The sequence below is a fragment of the Cheilinus undulatus genome, linkage group 7 (assembly GCF_018320785.1).
Source record: "Cheilinus undulatus linkage group 7, ASM1832078v1, whole genome shotgun sequence".
NCBI classification, from domain to species: domain Eukaryota; kingdom Metazoa; phylum Chordata; class Actinopteri; order Labriformes; family Labridae; genus Cheilinus; species Cheilinus undulatus.
This window is the reverse complement of record NC_054871.1, coordinates 37221655-37238750: the sequence shown is the minus strand read 5'-3', so window position 1 is coordinate 37238750 and position 17096 is coordinate 37221655. Positions and strand designations below refer to the sequence as shown.

Here is a 17096-nt window from a genome sequence, read left to right as displayed (position 1 = left end):
TCGGACACTTCACGTACACTCAGGCTAAAATATTTCAATGGAACAGTGGGATCCAAAAGGACACATAACTGCTAAAAATACTGAAATAATGGCAAAAGCACCAAAAATGAAAATTGGCAGAAAATCTAATTAATTTTCCATTCAAGCTTAAAAAAACATTACCAGTTGTAAACCATTGAAACAAAGTTATGTAAAGCATATTTGTAAAAGAAAAACACACCACAAACACACCACATCCAAACACACTGCCTTCTTCAAACAACAAATATCCTGGTTGTAGTAAATCCACAAAATAAAGAGCCATTCATTTGCATTGATTATCACATTTTAAATTCAGCTTCCATAAATAAAACTACTGAAGTTAAAAGGATCAATCTATTCAATTTCAAAAGACAAAAAACACCATTTTACTTTAAATTTATAGTGTTTTATTTTAAGTGAGTTTACTATTTCTTTTCAAGTTATTTTAACATGATATACATATTTTTTTACGTGAAATACTTTGGTCAACCTTTGTTGTTTTTAACTTGCTATTTAAAAACTGTCTTGACTGGACACTAGAGGGAGCATTCAGCTGAGACTTTTACAAGAAATATTCACTTTTTCAATATTAGATTGAACTTGCATGCTTTAGAGAGGCATGAGCTGAAAAAAAATTGGATTTTTGCCGATATCCAACATGTCGATATTTACAAATTAATTTATACCGATATCGATACTGATATTTAAATGTAGTTCAGACCTAAAACCTTACTCTGTAAAATTCACAGTTTAAAGTTTGAAGATGAACAAATTAACTAATTTCACAGATGATGAATAAAGAAAAAGACTTCAGCTGACTTAGGTCTCTTGGTCCAGCCTGAAACTCCACTAACTTATTTGTTCATATGGCCAATATTTACAGCAGATACAGGCAGATTTTTAAAGCTTAATATCAACTGTTTATATCGGCAAAAATTGTCATATCTGCCTTCATTTTACTTTTACACTGGAGCTGCTGGAAAGACAAAGAGTTGAGTCTCAGCAGTGAAACTGCAGCATGCATTAACTTGGATGATTATGAGCCTTTGCAGGATGTCTAATGTTGCTCAGTGCAGCGGAGGAAGAGTCAGCAGATCGCTGAATATCACTGCTGCCAGTCACACAAGTCTGAAGGATATTTTTGACATTCATGATAACTTCATGCTACAGCAGGGTCTGTGTTCCCAGATTTCCATGAAATGTAATGCTACCAATGTGTGAATATTTACAAATAAATTTTAACCGACAATGATTCTGATACAGATATTTAAATGATAAATTACTTCAGACCTAAAACTTCAGTCCGCAAATCAAGTTTGAGGATGAACAGATTAGCTCATTTCAGTCGTCTAAACACACTTTAAAGTGTAAGGAATGATGATGGGTAAAGAAAGACTTGAACTGACATAGCTCTGTTGGTTCAGCCTGAAACTCCTCTGACTTATTTGTTCATATGGCCAATATTTACAGCTGATAGAAGCAGATTTTTGCAGCCAAAATATCAAATATAAATATCAGCAGAAATTGTCAGAGCTGCCGATATTCATAGTTCACTTTTGAAGCTAATATCTGCCGATACTGATATCATGCCGATAATATCGTACATCCCTAAATTTAAAAAAATACTAAAAAGGTCGCAAAGAACTGATTAGCCAGTGGAGAAAAAAACTTAAGGGAAATCTTAGGGCTGCACCATATTAACAGTTTATGGGTCAGTGACATGGCGTGCATATGTTTGTGTCGAAATCTACAATTTCCTCTTGAAAAAAAATAAAATAAAAATTAGCTCACGGCATTTATCAATTTCTTTTCCAAAACCTACTGTTTGAATGCATGTTCAGTTACAGGAATAATATATTCAATTTCATATTTTGGCATCTTAAACTCCAAAAATGTCAGGTGGCGCAATCGTCCAAGTAAATAAACTGATTATTGACACTATTAAAAATAGCATATTAATAGTGAGAAATTACAATTACAATATTTTGACATAATATTACGGTTAAAATCTTTGAAATAACCAAATGTTATAAAAATGTATGAATATAAAGTTAGGATCATCCAAAAACTTTTTTCCCTTAATTTTCAAGCTCTTAAATGTAATGGTGCAGGCACATGTGTAAATCATGGGTATTTTATTTTAAAATTAAGAGGTTAAAATAGATTGAAACTTTAATTCACTATTAAACCCTTAATTTTATTTTTTAAAAATATATGTGTCCACTTTCTAACAAGCACAAAAGCGTCAACTATGTGTCTACGTATTATGCCTGTTAATTTTTGCAATAAGTTGCGAACGTCAGGTGGTGCAACCGCAAAAGATTGAAGCCTTATATGTCATTGACCCTGGTCAGTAGTGTAACAGCAGTATAGGCACATATGAACATTTCTGTTTGCCATAAACATCAGGAGTTTTAAGCAGACTGAAGTTTAACCTTTGACTAGTTTTTTTTTTTTTTTCAATTAAGAACAAAGTGTTTTTTGTGTTATTTCAAATCACCCTGATACTAAACCAACTGTTTAATTCAAAGTATTGATTTTAATTGTTGAGTATGAGCTCCTTAAAAAAAGTCACATTTTATATTAGAGCTCCACATGGCTCCCTGTCTGTCAGCAGGTTGTTACAGCGCTGTTTACAGCTCTCATAAAGGCAGATGAAGCTTCCTGTCAAAAATACACCTTGTATATTACTTGTGTTTTACATCGCTGAATGTCCACATTTGTGGATTATAAAGTGGAATCAAATATTGTTTGTCCTATTTTATGTCTGCTTCTAAAACAAACAGACAATCATAAGGTCAATTCTAATACAGAGAATAACGTGCTCATCGGTACCAACCACAAAATATCGACATATCTAATATCAGCAAAAATTGAATTCCTAGTCGACCATAAACCAATCTCTTCCAATCAATCGAGCCAGTGTTGCAAGTCTGATTTTACTGAGGGTAGAGCAACATATGGGTCTTACTGTTTTGAAGCCAACGTGTCAGAAAAATGAATTTTTTGGTAGGCTTTAAACACAAAAATGGATATTTTGAACAATTTCTAACACTATCGTGGAAGGGTCATAAAACTGAAACAAAAGAGCGTGGCATTCACAATAGATTTAAAATAAATGAATAAATATAAAGATGGTTATTTGATGTTGAAATTATGCATGACACTAGAATGTGCATGGAATAAGTCAAGGATTATTGGTATTAGCTCTACATAAAATGTAAAAAAATCTGATAAAAAGGGTGTAATAGGCTACACATTTTCAGTACTCTTCTGTTTCTTGCTCATTTTTCAGTTTTAATGCTAAAATAGAACACATTTATGTTTATTCACTGTCATTCCACCAGTGTGGAAGAAATTAATTGCTTTTAACAAAAACTAAAAAACTAAGCACTGTTTTAGATAAATTTAAACTCCCTGCACTGCTCAGCTCTTTCAAATGATCGAGGTGAAACCATGTTGGAGGCACAATTATCCTTAACTACATTAACATTAAACCTGTTTTACCTTTATGGCAACTAGCAGACAATCTGCGAAATTCAATCTAAACTTTATGCATAGAAAAAAAATGTAAACTGTTGACATGAAAAAGTAATAAACGAAGAGCCAAATCTGATTTTAGCAAAACAAGAGAAAATTTTCATCCTCCTTGAATGTGAAGTGTTTCTCGGTAAACTTCCAAAGCTTGCCAGCTAAAATTAAAGTTTTCAAGACAACACAAGCAGCTGATCTCCTGTGCGAACCTCTGCGAGCTGCACCTTGTATTTATAGGTTGCCAGCTGAAAGAGAGAAGAATGGGTGTGCAGACAGGAAGAGGTCCAAGTTACTTTGTACTCTCAGCAGAGCCGAACTTTGGATGAACTCCGAGAAGCACCAGGGAGTAAAACACTATGCATAACTGTGTCACTCCCCCTCCAAAAACCCACCAAGACAACAACAACAAAAAAAAAAAAAAAAAAAAAAAAAAAAGCAGAGAGAGCCAGCAGGCTTCAAAAGGCCCCCAGCTCCCTCCTGAGGCTGTGGCCGATTCAAGATAAACTGCCGGGGCTGCTGGGTAGGCAGCGAGGTGAACTTCAATGAAAACATCCATGAAAGCAGCGGGTGAGGGTGGGATCATACACGAGAAACGACACAAAACAAACACCAGACAACGCCGCCACTGAGGTCAAGTATGAGCAAGTGCAACTTTGAGGACAATGGAAACATCTTCATCCTCCATCTTTCTATTTGATTTCATGCACTAATGAGTGTGAAAGCGTTGCCTCTTTCTGCTTTGGCGACTCAACATCCCTTCAATGTGAGTTTTAAAACTCCTGCACACCAGTCTAAAGACATGGACATAAAAAAAGATGAGATGCATGCTATCAGTCTGAAGTGCACTGAATTCCATCTGTGCCAATTTCAGAAATGTCACAGGGAAAATGATTTGGAAACATGACTTACGCCTCCTGTGTTACGTTATTTTCTCTCCTAGCAATTATTCTGCTGACATGCTTTCTCACAACCGCTTTAATAGAGAGACACAATACAGAATAGAAAGAGACATATTCACCACGCTTTGACAGTTAACTCACAAGGGGAGACGTCGACGTGCTTGTGACAATTTTAGCTCCAAACTCTCTATTATTCCACAATAGCATCAAAAAAACGGCTCATTCATATTTTGACACGATAATTGATAAGGAGAGCTCAAGGTAATTGTCCACAGTTCCTATTGTGAAAGAGTTAAAACGCTACAGGAGGAAACACATGTCTTACATGTCAGTGAAATTTATATGCTGAATTGTGTTGTGACTGAATATCCAACATCAGGTTCTCCAATGTGACTTTAGCGTGTGAATAGCAAATTAGCCTTTGATGATAAAATAGTCTACACAGAGAGCCTTTGTGTGGACTTTTTTAGCTCTGGTGAAAAATACTGGCTGCAGAGCTGTGCTGATTTAGCACGGTTAAAGGAGTGTTTCTTTGTAGGGTTCAGGATTTTTAATCCAAGTGTGAATGAACGTACCTGTTTTTTCTTTGATTTCACACAAGACGTTGAAGAGAGCTGGCTTCATTCTGTGACAGTTCAGAGCGTGTTTCCTGCAACAGAGAAGTGGCTTTGTGAGGAGTTCAGAAAAATGTATGAAATGTCTAAAACTCTGTCAACTTTAAAATATTGAACTGCATTTTTTTTATTAATTTTTTAACCTCTCTGACTATTTCAAATAAGCTTTAACTTGCTTCTGTGTTGCTATTTCTTATCATTCCTGACTCTTTATATCTTTCTTTTTTAATGTTATTGCCTCTTACTCCTTTTTACTATTTAATCTCTCCTTATTATTTTTAATATTCTTCTTCTTTCATCATTTGGTCTCAGTTTTAGTTGCTTGGTTCTTATATTGCTTGCCTTCTCATCATACATTGCTTGGGTTGGGTATGTTTGAGTGTGCTCTTTTGCTTAAAATGTTTTTTTTAGTACATTTATTTGTGCTCATGCTTTATGCTCATGTGTGCCTCTGCAGTCAAAGCCACTGAATAAAGTTCTTATTATGGCCTCTTTAAATGTGCAAGTATGCAGATGTTTATGTATATAAAGCTTAATCTACATCAGTGTGATTATATCATTTAAAACACTGACTATCATTTTGTAAGTTAAATTAAAGAAAAGGTTTAAACTGAGCATCTTTTGACAGTCATTTGCAGCTTCACTGAATTTAAAGTGGTTTCCACAAGATGGATGAAGTCTTGAATTATGTATCAGGAGTAAAAATAGAAAAAGAAAAGTTGTATCACATTCACTCACCATGCTGTAAACAAGAAGAGAGCCACTTCTAGGAGTCTGTAATTATGTTTCATATTTAGAAAATAATATTTCATCTGCATTTATTTTGGTGTGAGGAATTCTCCCTGGCTGCAGGAGTATTTTTTAACTCTTCCATGTTGATATGTGGCTAATAAAGAGCACATTCACACTTTTATTTTCTGTCAAAGCTGCGCTTATTTCTATGAGAGGGAAACTAGTGATCTGCGGGCATGCCATCGATGGTTTCTACTGTTTTAGCGGCTTTAGGAAGATGTTGTACGTAACCGTTACATAGAAACTTCCAATTAAGCGCTGTAATTTAGATAGAAAATTCTCCAATTTTTGTTTTGATTTTCCTTTCTCGTAATTTCTTCCTCCAGTTTGCCGCCGCCCCCTCCTCGAGCAGTAGCACATTTTTACCTGGCTTGAGCTTCGTCCAGACTTTGATCCGTGATGGTCATAATTTGCTGTAAAATGTCTCCAATGTCCTGTTTTCTGCCGTCTCCGTCCGTCCCTCCCGTGCCTTCCTGCATGTGCTGCGGCAGGCCGGGGTGCCCTGCCATGCCTACCCCCGTGTGAGAGTGCATCAACCTCGGCTGCTCGTCCATCTCTGCTTCTCTCTGTCTCTTTCTGAGTGGCGCTTTCGCTGCTTAAATCCCTCAAAAATACATAAAAAAGAAAAAACGGAGGGGAAAAATCCCAGTGGTGCTTTAATGTTTGCGCCGTGCACCCGTGTTTTTCCTCGTAGGGGCTTTTTCAGGCAAACAGAAAGGGGGAATCGGTGGTGGAAAGCGGAGATACGAGCCCTCCTGCTCTCTCTTGCTGTCTCTCTCTCTCTCTCTCTCAGCTGGTAGGAGCTGAATGTGAAATCTGATCTGAACTGCTGCTGCTGCCTTCACAGGAGTAGGCTGTGCGTAAAAAGAGATAGGCTGCTGCTTCCTTCTACTACTAACATGAACTGGGAGTCGTGTTCTTGTAATGTGGCGCAGTGATCCAAAACCCCCTCTTCCTTCAAAAAAAGTGTGTGTGAGAAATCAGAAGTGTGGATTTATCTCACTCACTCCATCCTCTTGCTTTTGTCATGTTCAGTACAGGCTGGGCAGGCGGGCAGGCAGCAGCAACACAGCATGAGAGTCAGACTCCGCCTACGCGACATGATTGGGAATATAAGACCATTTAGCCCCACCTTGAGGTGCCTCTCATGAAACGTCGATCATTGTACTGTAAAGGTGGGATGCATAGGAGAAGCTGCTGCTTTACAAGCAAGGGAGATGGTACAGTATTGGGATGGGCAATATTTTCAGTTTAAAGAGCGACAGCCAACGTTCTGAAATGTAATATGGGGAAAATGACATTGTTTATATTAGTATAGTTTATGAATTATACTTTTCATCTGATTCATCTGACCATCGGTGACTGTGATATTGACTAAATTATTCTCCAGTTTATGTTAGTGGTAGAAGGAACAAGCCTAGGGCTGGGAAAATGGGCCAGAAATTGTATGAGGCTGAAGAAAGGCATAGATGTGGCAACTAAGTTACCTGAGGGCACGACTGGGTGGGAAGGAGGATTGACACAACCGCAGTCGTGATCTGGATGTCCTTGCATGTTACGAGGGCATGGGAAAATAAATTGGTGACAAAAATAACAAAGCCTACATATTTAGGGTGGGGTGAGCGTTGACTGTGGCGAATAAGCATGGCCTAGGGACCTTCTGGGCAGGTAGTTGGGTTGCCATCAGTTGCTGATTGTGTAGTGGATGTCCCAAGGGACCAGGTAATGGCAGGTGTGAGGAGGCCCAGAAAAAAGAGATGCCAACGAGCTTGACCTTGGCTGGACAGCAACAAACGTGTGTCGACATGTCTCAAGCTTGACTCTACCCGTTCCTCCACATGCTGTCGCACATCAGGCACCTTCATGAATCCATTAGCACCCTACAACGTATGCACATGACTATGTATCTTGTTTTTCTGTAAGGAAATAACAATAACCTGGCACACCAGATAGACTGAACTGCATGGGATATACGTCACATTCACAAAAAAGCAAAAAAAGGAGCACCCTCACAACACTGAACTATAAGGTAGGTGCACGACCAAAAAGGTAAACTAGAAACAGGAAGGTCAACACTCAAAATGTCCTTTTGAGACGTTTATTTAGGCTAACAGGCAACATCAGACTTGTTTCGACTCGTAGGTCTTCTTCAGCGTCCATTTTTAGCTTCAGGTCTTACCCGGCTAACACTAAGAGTCTTATTTTGAAGGCTGTACCAGTACTGTTTGAGTTACTTCCTGTATTTAAGGTGCCCTTCCACTCTGTCTACAACGCTGAAGAAGACGTACGAGTCAAAACGCGTCCACTGTTGCCTGTTAGCCTAAACAAACGTTTCAAAAGGACATTTTGAGTGCTGACCTTCCTGTTTCCAACATATGTCACATTCATCTGGGAAACCTCCATGCACATCCATTGTTTGCCAAACCGTGATGTGACGACAGAACAGCTTGCCATTGGTTGTCACAGCCCAGTCAAAATGCATTCTGGGATACAAACAGACTATATGGCGACGGGCTAACCCGCTAGCAGGATTGACTGAAAAAGACATTTAATATCAGAGTTACTGGTGTGCATTTAATCTTAAACACACATGAGAGGGCTTACAGAGCAAAAACAAGTGGCTAGGATTTATGATTCAAAAGTTATTTGACTTTGAATAACACAAGAAGAGGAGATGGTCTAGGGGGTTAATAAAGAACTATAGCACTGTTGTGATAAAACTGCTGTGATGCTAGATACATCCATGCAAATTGCTACTCTGGTGGCAGCTCCTGCTATTGGCTTCCAGTTTAACTAAACCCCCCTGTGGGGACACATCGTCTGCACTCTGTTTCTGCAACATTTTCCTTTGTGAACAGATGCATCACTCCTGATGTTTATTAGATTAATAATTGACTATGTTAACAGATGACTTTCAGCTGATTGCTTTCTTTGATGTTATCATTGTATCTAAAAAAATGGAGGGAGTCCAAGTCAAAATATACTCAGATATGTACTGTATGAAAAACAGCCCAAACACACTAAAGGCCAATTTGCAGAGTCAATAATCAAACTGAAACATTGATTTTATTTCCAGAATTTTACAAGAACAGCATGGAGTTTAAAAACCCAATTTATCTGTTGCCAGATCGTTTGACAGACGTGTTTGTCTCTGTGTAGTAACAATGATGATTCATATATGTGAGGGAATTTGGCCCAGGTTTATCAGTTTGTCTCTGCTGCTGTGTTGACTGTCACACTAAATCCCCCTTTACAATGCCTCTAACAACAAGTGTGCTGACTGCCTCTCATGTTCGTACGAGCTATGGCCATAGTGTTATATATTTAAGTGAGACTGCTGTAAGTTTCCAGTAAGTGACATCTCTACCTGCATTTTCCACATAGGACGACTGCGCTGCGCACCAAAGTGCTGCAGGTTTGCTTCGAGTGAATGGTACAACCTCGTCCACTGGAAGTGTGTCTAGTGTGCTGCACCGTGGCGCACAGCCCTGATCAGAGATCATGGGAGAACTGCGAGTTCACTCAGGAATAGTATGTCAACAGCAGACGTATTTACATTTTTGGGTCAATCATCCTTTCCAGTATAAATACATGATATTATTGTTTCTGCCATTGGGTGAGTACATTAGGAAGTTAAAAGGTTAATGTTTGCTTATAGGATCTATGGTTTTATGTAAAATTCCTTGGCTAAATGTCCTCAAAAGTTAACTTTTCCTCATCAATGTTGCAGTTGTAGCTCTGTGACCCATAACCTCTCGGTGACCCTTTGCTCTCGCAGCAGGATGAGACATAATGTTGATATAGTGATGATTTACAATCGTGAGTCCGTGCATAGTGTTGTATTTTGAAAAAAACGGATTTTCTACACTTGTGACTTTGCCTTTGGAGCTTTCATCAACGGAAAATTGACGCGGTTTGGCAGCAGCTGGTGAAAATAGACTTCTAGCATATCTCAAACGAAGTAGAGTTGAGGGACGCGCCGCAGCCGGACTGGAGCGCCAGCTGTGGAAATGCTCTGATAGACTAGAGAGGGAGTGATTTGCTGCAGAACGATTCGCCGGCAGATCGCAGTGCGGTCACTGTTTGTGGAAATTGGAGGTTAGTTGACCGCTAGCTACTGATGCAAGTTCACATGTTTTTGCTGAGATGTCGGAAAATAAATTAGCTTAATAGTTGAGCAACGCATTGCATTGAAATTTTTGGTAAAATTAAACAGATCAGCAGCTGAATCTTTTTGTACATTAACTGAGGTGTATGTGTGCCTTAAAAACCAGATGTATTGCCCAGCCCTACTTACAAGCATGGGTGGTGGTACTAAGTGGCATCACGGTGATGAATAGAGCCTCAACTCCAAATAAATAACAGCAGCTGACACAGGAGGTCTGCTTTAGTCTTCCCCTCTGACCTCAACATGAGCCCCTGCTGGCTCCATGGGACGGCATTTCATTCCCACTCTGTGCCAAGAAATAAGGTGCACTAATCAAAACTATTGGCTGGCCCTTTCATTGGTCGGACAGATAATGTGAGTGAAGATTTGTATCTGGAAAAATCCATCGGCTGATGAGACACCTAGTGGAAAGCACCTTTTAGATATGAATCTATTATTTCGGCACGAATCATACAGTCAAACATGCTTTTTGTGTTTGCAGAAGGCAGAGGAACATCGACTTTGTTCATTCATTTTCAGGTATGTTGCAGAGCTCCGCTTGGCTGACTTTGGCAGGGTCCTCCTAATGTAAGGCGGTGACCCATGTTGCGCAGCCAAGCAGCAAGGCCCGAGTGTGTCTGGCCAGGCTGAAAAGTGCCCTTCAGGCCCAGTGCTGCTGCCTCACTGCCGCTGCTGCTCCCCTCCACCACTGAGAGCCATTCAGAGGGAAGAGAGGAGGTGGATGAAGAGGAGGAGGAGGGGCAGAGAGAAATAAAGCTTCAGTGTGGGACTAAAGCACAGAGCTGTGCAAATCATCAGCCTGGATGTATATATGTGTGACACCCATAATAAGGAGTGTATATAAACGATGATGGGTGCCTCAAATTTTTAACCCTGAGCAGCTTAAAATGAAACCAGAACTAAATAAAACAGGACTCTTCCTGTGACCTTTTCTGTGATGTGAATTAATTTTGACAAAAAAAAATGTAAACAGTGCCCAGCTGAAGGAAAATACACAGAAAAGATAGCTATCATAGTTGGATTTGATAAATCCTATAAAACATTGAATGTTCATGTCTAAGTTTTGATAAATCTCTGTTTACTTTCAGTGTTACTCACCTTAGTTTTTTTCTCAGCCAATCAGTGGAGATCAGTCACATAAAGTGACATCACAGCATCTAACCAATCAGCATTGGCCCAGAGCATCTCAAACTTCCTGTTTCCTCCAGAACTCTCAAAATGCAGTTTTACATCCCTTTTGGTTCCAAATAAATGGTTGTCACCTCCTAACTAATCATGATACGGTGATGAAACTCACACATTATAAAGGTGAATAGTAGAGCTAAATGTCATGATAGTTTTTGTTTGCAGAGAATTTCTAGCAATTACTGCAATTTTAGTATAAGAATGGAGGCCCCATATTTGGGCATGGTAGCCACCACTTTGTTCTCCTCAAGTAATGCTAACTCGCTAGGTCCGTTTCCAGAAGTGGCACAGTTGTTTCAGATTGGAGCTTCGCAAGATGCATTTGTCTAATGACAGACATGGGATCTGGCCGATCCATCTGCTTTGCAAGGCTAGACCAATTAAGAGAAAGGCAACAGGTGAAGCTAGGGCAGGCCTCAAGCAAACTTATGCCCAACTGAACAGTTTTTACCAGTAAAAAATAGGCTGAATACAGTGCTTAACACATGTATTACACAATCTGTCATAAAAACAATCCATCCATCAATCAGCATCAAGTGCTTTAATGCCAACTCTTTCTTTTTTTAGTGAGCTCTCCACATTTTACCATTTTGAACAGGAATGAGGAATTTCAAAGTTAATTCACCTTTTTATACCCAAATTTGAGCCGGCTAACTTTTCCGTTCAGGAATGCAAGTAAACAACTTTAATTTGACATTTCAATCAAGAAAAAATAAAGTGCTTTACTATCTTTTTGGGGGGGGGGGGGTTAAGCAGTAAGTTTGAAAATTCATGGATAACAAGAATAATTCTATTTTAGCATTAAAAACATTATTTTGGTTAAAGAGCTGATGTACTGATGTTATAACCTTTACAGAAACATAAAAAAATGATTTCGTGACTTACAAATAATATTAATTATGGGCAGCTGTGGCATTACCCTTACATTGGGTGGTGGTCTAATAATTTGTTAAGCACTGTAAATCAAAACCTTTTCATGTAAAAATAAAACATTTTTATTACTTGTCGTTGTTGCTTGGTGTAATGTCAGCAATCTGCACTTCAGCCTCGCGCTTCTTAAAGGGGTCATGCTGACTAACATCTCTTTTGGCTAATAAACTTACAATTGACCAGAAGCTTATGTAACCCCACTGAACTACCCTTTTTAACCCTTAGTTTGGTCCAGGATTATTCTAGTTGATCAGTGATCATTTTATTAAGTCAGAGTAAAATACAACATGAGTGATATCAAACTACTTAAAAATCTCCAAGCAGCAGATTTGTCATCTTCACAGATTAAAATATCCAACTGGGATTCACCTTTTAGAATTCCTCTGAACAACTATTAGCATATTTGAGTTTGAGGTGCTGTGGCACTGACATCTCCGACTGTCTCCCTAAGCCTCAGGTGGAGCTGCAGAGCCATCCTGGAGCTGGGTACTCTCCCCGTAGGAGCTCCCATGAAGCACCGGCTATGTAAATTGGGAACAGAATATGTATGATGGATAATGGTAAGTGTGGTAAGTTTCGCTACCATCTGCTCAGTAGTAGAATAATGAGAATACCTGAGGGGGTCTCTGTTACACCAACATCCATATGATTCCCCAACATCTGCTAAGTTACGTTAGCAGGGCATTTAGGAGTCTAAATATATGCTGATACTTAAAGGCTACATGGTAAGCTGTGCAGGGATCTTCTTTCATTCATTCTCAGACTGATGCATGATCTCTGACTCACTGAAACAGACAACGTTTACAGACGTCCTGTGAAATGTTTAATTTGCAGCAGAGACCTAAGCAATATATTATGGAGCTCAGTGCTGAATACATAAATTTCCCATGCCAGAGTGCCATGTACTCTAGTGGGATTCTGTGATACTGTCACAGTTATTAAAAGTAACAAAGGCAGACTCCAACAGCAGTGGCAAATATAACACCCAGGTGTGGGACACAGCAGCAGCAGCTAGACTGTGAGTCCTCCAGGAGACTGGTACTGTGCAGGGGACAAAACCTGCATGAAAATGAACTCATTTACAATCCTGCTTAGTTTTCATAAACTTGTAAGAAACTTCTGTAAAGGAAGCTAAAACAACCACCCAGTTGTCATAAGTCTTCATACAACACTGCAGCCTCATTGTCCAAGGGTCATAGTGAACTTTGACTTTCAAAGTCTAGTTAGTTCAACCATGAGTTTAAGTGTGATCAGAATTTGACAAAAATCCCTCAATGCTACCTTAAAGTATAATGCTCTTAAATTTAAGGTCCCCTTTGACCTGCAACCACCAAAATCAAATCAGTTCATCTTTGAGTCAGAGTGGACATTTGATCCAAATCTTTCAAAGAATTCACAAGATACAGCATTTAAAAACAAGCTTTTTGGTTTTATTACTCTGTAAAGAACTTTGAATTGCCTTAGCATATGAAACCCACTATAGAAATTAAGCTGCCTTACCTATTTAACTTCTTTTTGTGGCATCTTTGCCAAATGAATACAGTCATATATTTGCGTTTGCAGGCAGTTGGCCAAATACACAGTGGCAAGTTAGAAATTTATCACAAGGGAGTTAGGTCCTATTTACACTTGTCATTTTGAGTTTCTTCTTTTTGGATAAAACCCACTTGTAATTAAAACCCTTTCATCTAAACTCAACCTCATAAATAAGTCTCCATTGCCACATCATAAATCTGATTATGTCTTTCCTGGTTTTCTTTCACACTGATTCAGCTCTACACTAGTCCAGAGGGCACAGAAATGCAACTAAAGCTATAATTGACAACCAAAACACCAGTTAAAGAATACAGTCGTGAAGCTAGACAGCTGACAATTTTCCTTTGACTTAATAGAAACTCAGACCCAGTGGATGGGGAGCAGCTACTCACCTTACTGGCTTTGGAGTCACGCTGCTATCTCACCCATAGACATTAATCAGCTGTTGCACTGATCAGGGATCAGAAAACACTGCATCAGCATGTTATGACTTCTTCACAATTGATTGGATTTAATTGCTGGAGCAGCTTTCTTCCTGTCACTTTACATGTGACAGAAAGAACGATGGCTACTTTCAGTGTCACTTCAGCTGCCATCATCATGAGAGAGGAGCAGGCCCTGTAAGTGTAGCTGTCTCTGCACATAGCTTGCTGATGTCGTCAGACTTTGGAAGAACAAGTGTAATTGTGTCTTGGGAAAAGGGAATTCTTTTACAGCTTTTTGAGAATTTCTTTTGAACCAGTCTACCATACTGCAGTGATCATCAACTGGCTGCCTGGGGGGCACATCAGGTCCCCCGAATCTTCTCATCTGGTCCCCAGAACATTATCAACTATAAAAGATGCGCAGAGGAAAAAAAATAGGTTGTTGTATTGTGGTTGTTTCTTTTTCTAATTAACTCCCTACATCTATTAAAAACAACTCCAAAAACAAGCTTAGATCGATAAAAACTGCTGTTTTCTTTGGTAACTTTTTGCTTCATTTTGGGAGTGCAATTTTCCTGCTTGGATCTTTCACTTATTCCTACACAGCATATAAGCGTCAACCCCACTGATAGACAACATGACACCACAGAAATATCCAGCTAAAATACCTCAATCGCCCCCTTGTGGCTGGCAGTGATATAGGGACTTCTCTCAAGCCGTTTTTACACAGAGATTCCGCAATAAAGGTGAAAAGGAATGCCTGTTTCTGTTCTGCAACAAGCAGTTCACACAAAGGTGTAACAGAGCCGTGCACGCCCGAGATTACACACACACCCCGGCGTCCCGTAAACAGATGGCAGCCGCTGCCCGAGCTGCTGCTTTCAATGAAACTCAAAACTCTGGATTTCTCGGTTCAAAACGTATTTTCTAAATAAAATATGGGGAAAATAACATGAACATTCATTTTGATCAATAAGAGCCAATAGACATTTTTCCCTCCATGTTTCTGAGTTGAAGGTCCGACTTTAAGCAGTGTCACAGTGCACTATTTACGTCGGAGGTCAGAAACTTCAGAGTACCGAGCTCACTTGAACACATCATGCAACTTTTAGACGCTGCTGTGAACAGAGATGTGTCTGCTCTCTCCTCTCCTGTACAGAGTGTGATTAGCTCCTAACCTCACAGTCTCTCCAGTTAATCCACATTATTCTTTGTTTTATCCCCCTGTTGTTTTCTCTGATGAAATGCCGCTCGATTAAACTGCGCTGGTTTTTAAATCTCCCGTTTATGGAGACAGCAGCGCACACTCGCTGTTGCAGAATGTCGTGACGTCCTTTCAGACTCATTGCGGAAAAGTCTGTTGCGGCTCTGATACTACCTTTCGATCCGGATCAGAGGTGGGGCGAGCTCGACACCCCAGTGTGGAACGGTCGCTTTCATACAGAACAGCGTTGCAGAATGAAGGCGTAACAGACACAGAAAAGAGAGGCAGTGTGGAAGTAGCTTCACTGTTAGAGCCTAAATATTACATAGATTTGAAAGAAAATATTTTTTTTTAAACAAGAATATGTTAATTAGACCATTAAAAGAAATCTTTTGTTTGTTTGAAGTTTTGGCCTGCTGGGAAAAAGCTGGCCCTTGTACAAATTTAATTGATGACCCCTGCCATAATGTATGATAAAAATAATGCAAATATTTTGGTGTGAAAAGTGAATCCAATGTAGGGGTGTCTTGCATTTTCAAGGAGACATTGGAGGAATACATTTGTTGCACAAATAAGTCTGACTGCGTTAAAGTCTATGAAAGATTAACCCTATGTCTCTCTAATTATTTAGCATAACAAATAAATACAAAGATTTATAGTCTCAGAAACCAGTTTCACCTTTTTAGCGTATGTAGACTTACTTTACAAATCATTTTGCCCCTGGGGACAGTAAGATTTTCCAAACCAATCCAATACAATTCCAGTTCCTTCAAATATAGTCATTAGTGTTTTTCAGAAATGTTTTGCTTATGATAAGCAACAGTGCCATAAAGAAGTTTTGCCTTTAATACACCTTGTGTTACAGTGCATCATGGCTTTTTGCAATAGGCACAACAACAAAAATGCACAACACTGCTACACCCTGCAGGAATGAAGTTCTCATGTGGATCACTACACATAAACTAACATATTCGCTCTACAGCTTCATACATTAACAGTAAGTTGCACATTTAACTCCCTGGCACATGTTGTGTTGTGTTGTGTATTTCTACATAAATGTGACCTTTATTTATTCACATATGGCTCATGTTTGGTCCTACCCATCTGAATGAGAAAAAGAATTTTTAGTTTTGTTAAGAAGATTGCATTGATTAAATGTTTTAAAATTCGTAAATGAGATGGAGTGTAAAAACGATCTGGTCATGTTACTTGTATACCAGAGTATAACGTACTGTACCCTTCCATTGATTGTGCACTGATCGCTATCTAACTATGCATTCACGGTTTCAGAATCATGTGCCTCAAATGTCTTAACATCCATCCAGCCTGATATCCTCAGAGAGAAATCTCAGAGGGCGGCTGGAGGACGACAGGACGAGCAGCCAGAGGTGGGCTGGTTTCCATGGCACCTGAGAGAAAGACCTCTCTGCTCCAGGCCCCGGGTCACACCATGTGATGAGGTTGTGCAGATAAATCCTCCCTTTCATCCTGCACAGCTTTTGGCCTGTGTGGAGGCGGCACTAATGGAACGGATTCATACACATAACCCTCTCTTTGATTCTAATATGTTTGGACTGAAGAAAACCAATGTGTGGGAGCTCCGTGTCTGCTGTTTTCAAACACACAACACTAAATATTTTACATGTGCAGAGGTGTATAATGTTAAATCTTTACATTTTATTAACAATTTGACTGCTTTAAATGCAAAAAACTAGTCCTCGACAAATTATTCTTTGAGGTTTCTTTAAAAAGTACAAAGCATACAACTTTTACACTTAAATGTCTACA

At 39.2% G+C, this 17096-nt stretch overlaps 1 protein-coding gene across 2 annotated transcripts in view; it reads right to left on the bottom strand.

The window, feature by feature from the left end:
- Positions 1–6878, bottom strand: part of LOC121512354 (pre-B-cell leukemia transcription factor 1) — a 103956-nt gene extending 97078 nt beyond the window's left edge. For both annotated transcript variants that reach the window (XM_041791587.1, XM_041791588.1), the window contains exons 1-2: positions 6227–6878; positions 5030–5103 (exon numbers count right to left, since the gene is read on the bottom strand). In XM_041791587.1, the coding sequence (XP_041647521.1) occupies positions 5030–5103; positions 6227–6414 (262 nt within the window). In that variant the 5' untranslated portion in view covers positions 6415–6878. The remainder of the gene's footprint in view (positions 1–5029; positions 5104–6226) is intronic.
- Positions 6879–17096: the final 10218 nt, after the last annotated feature.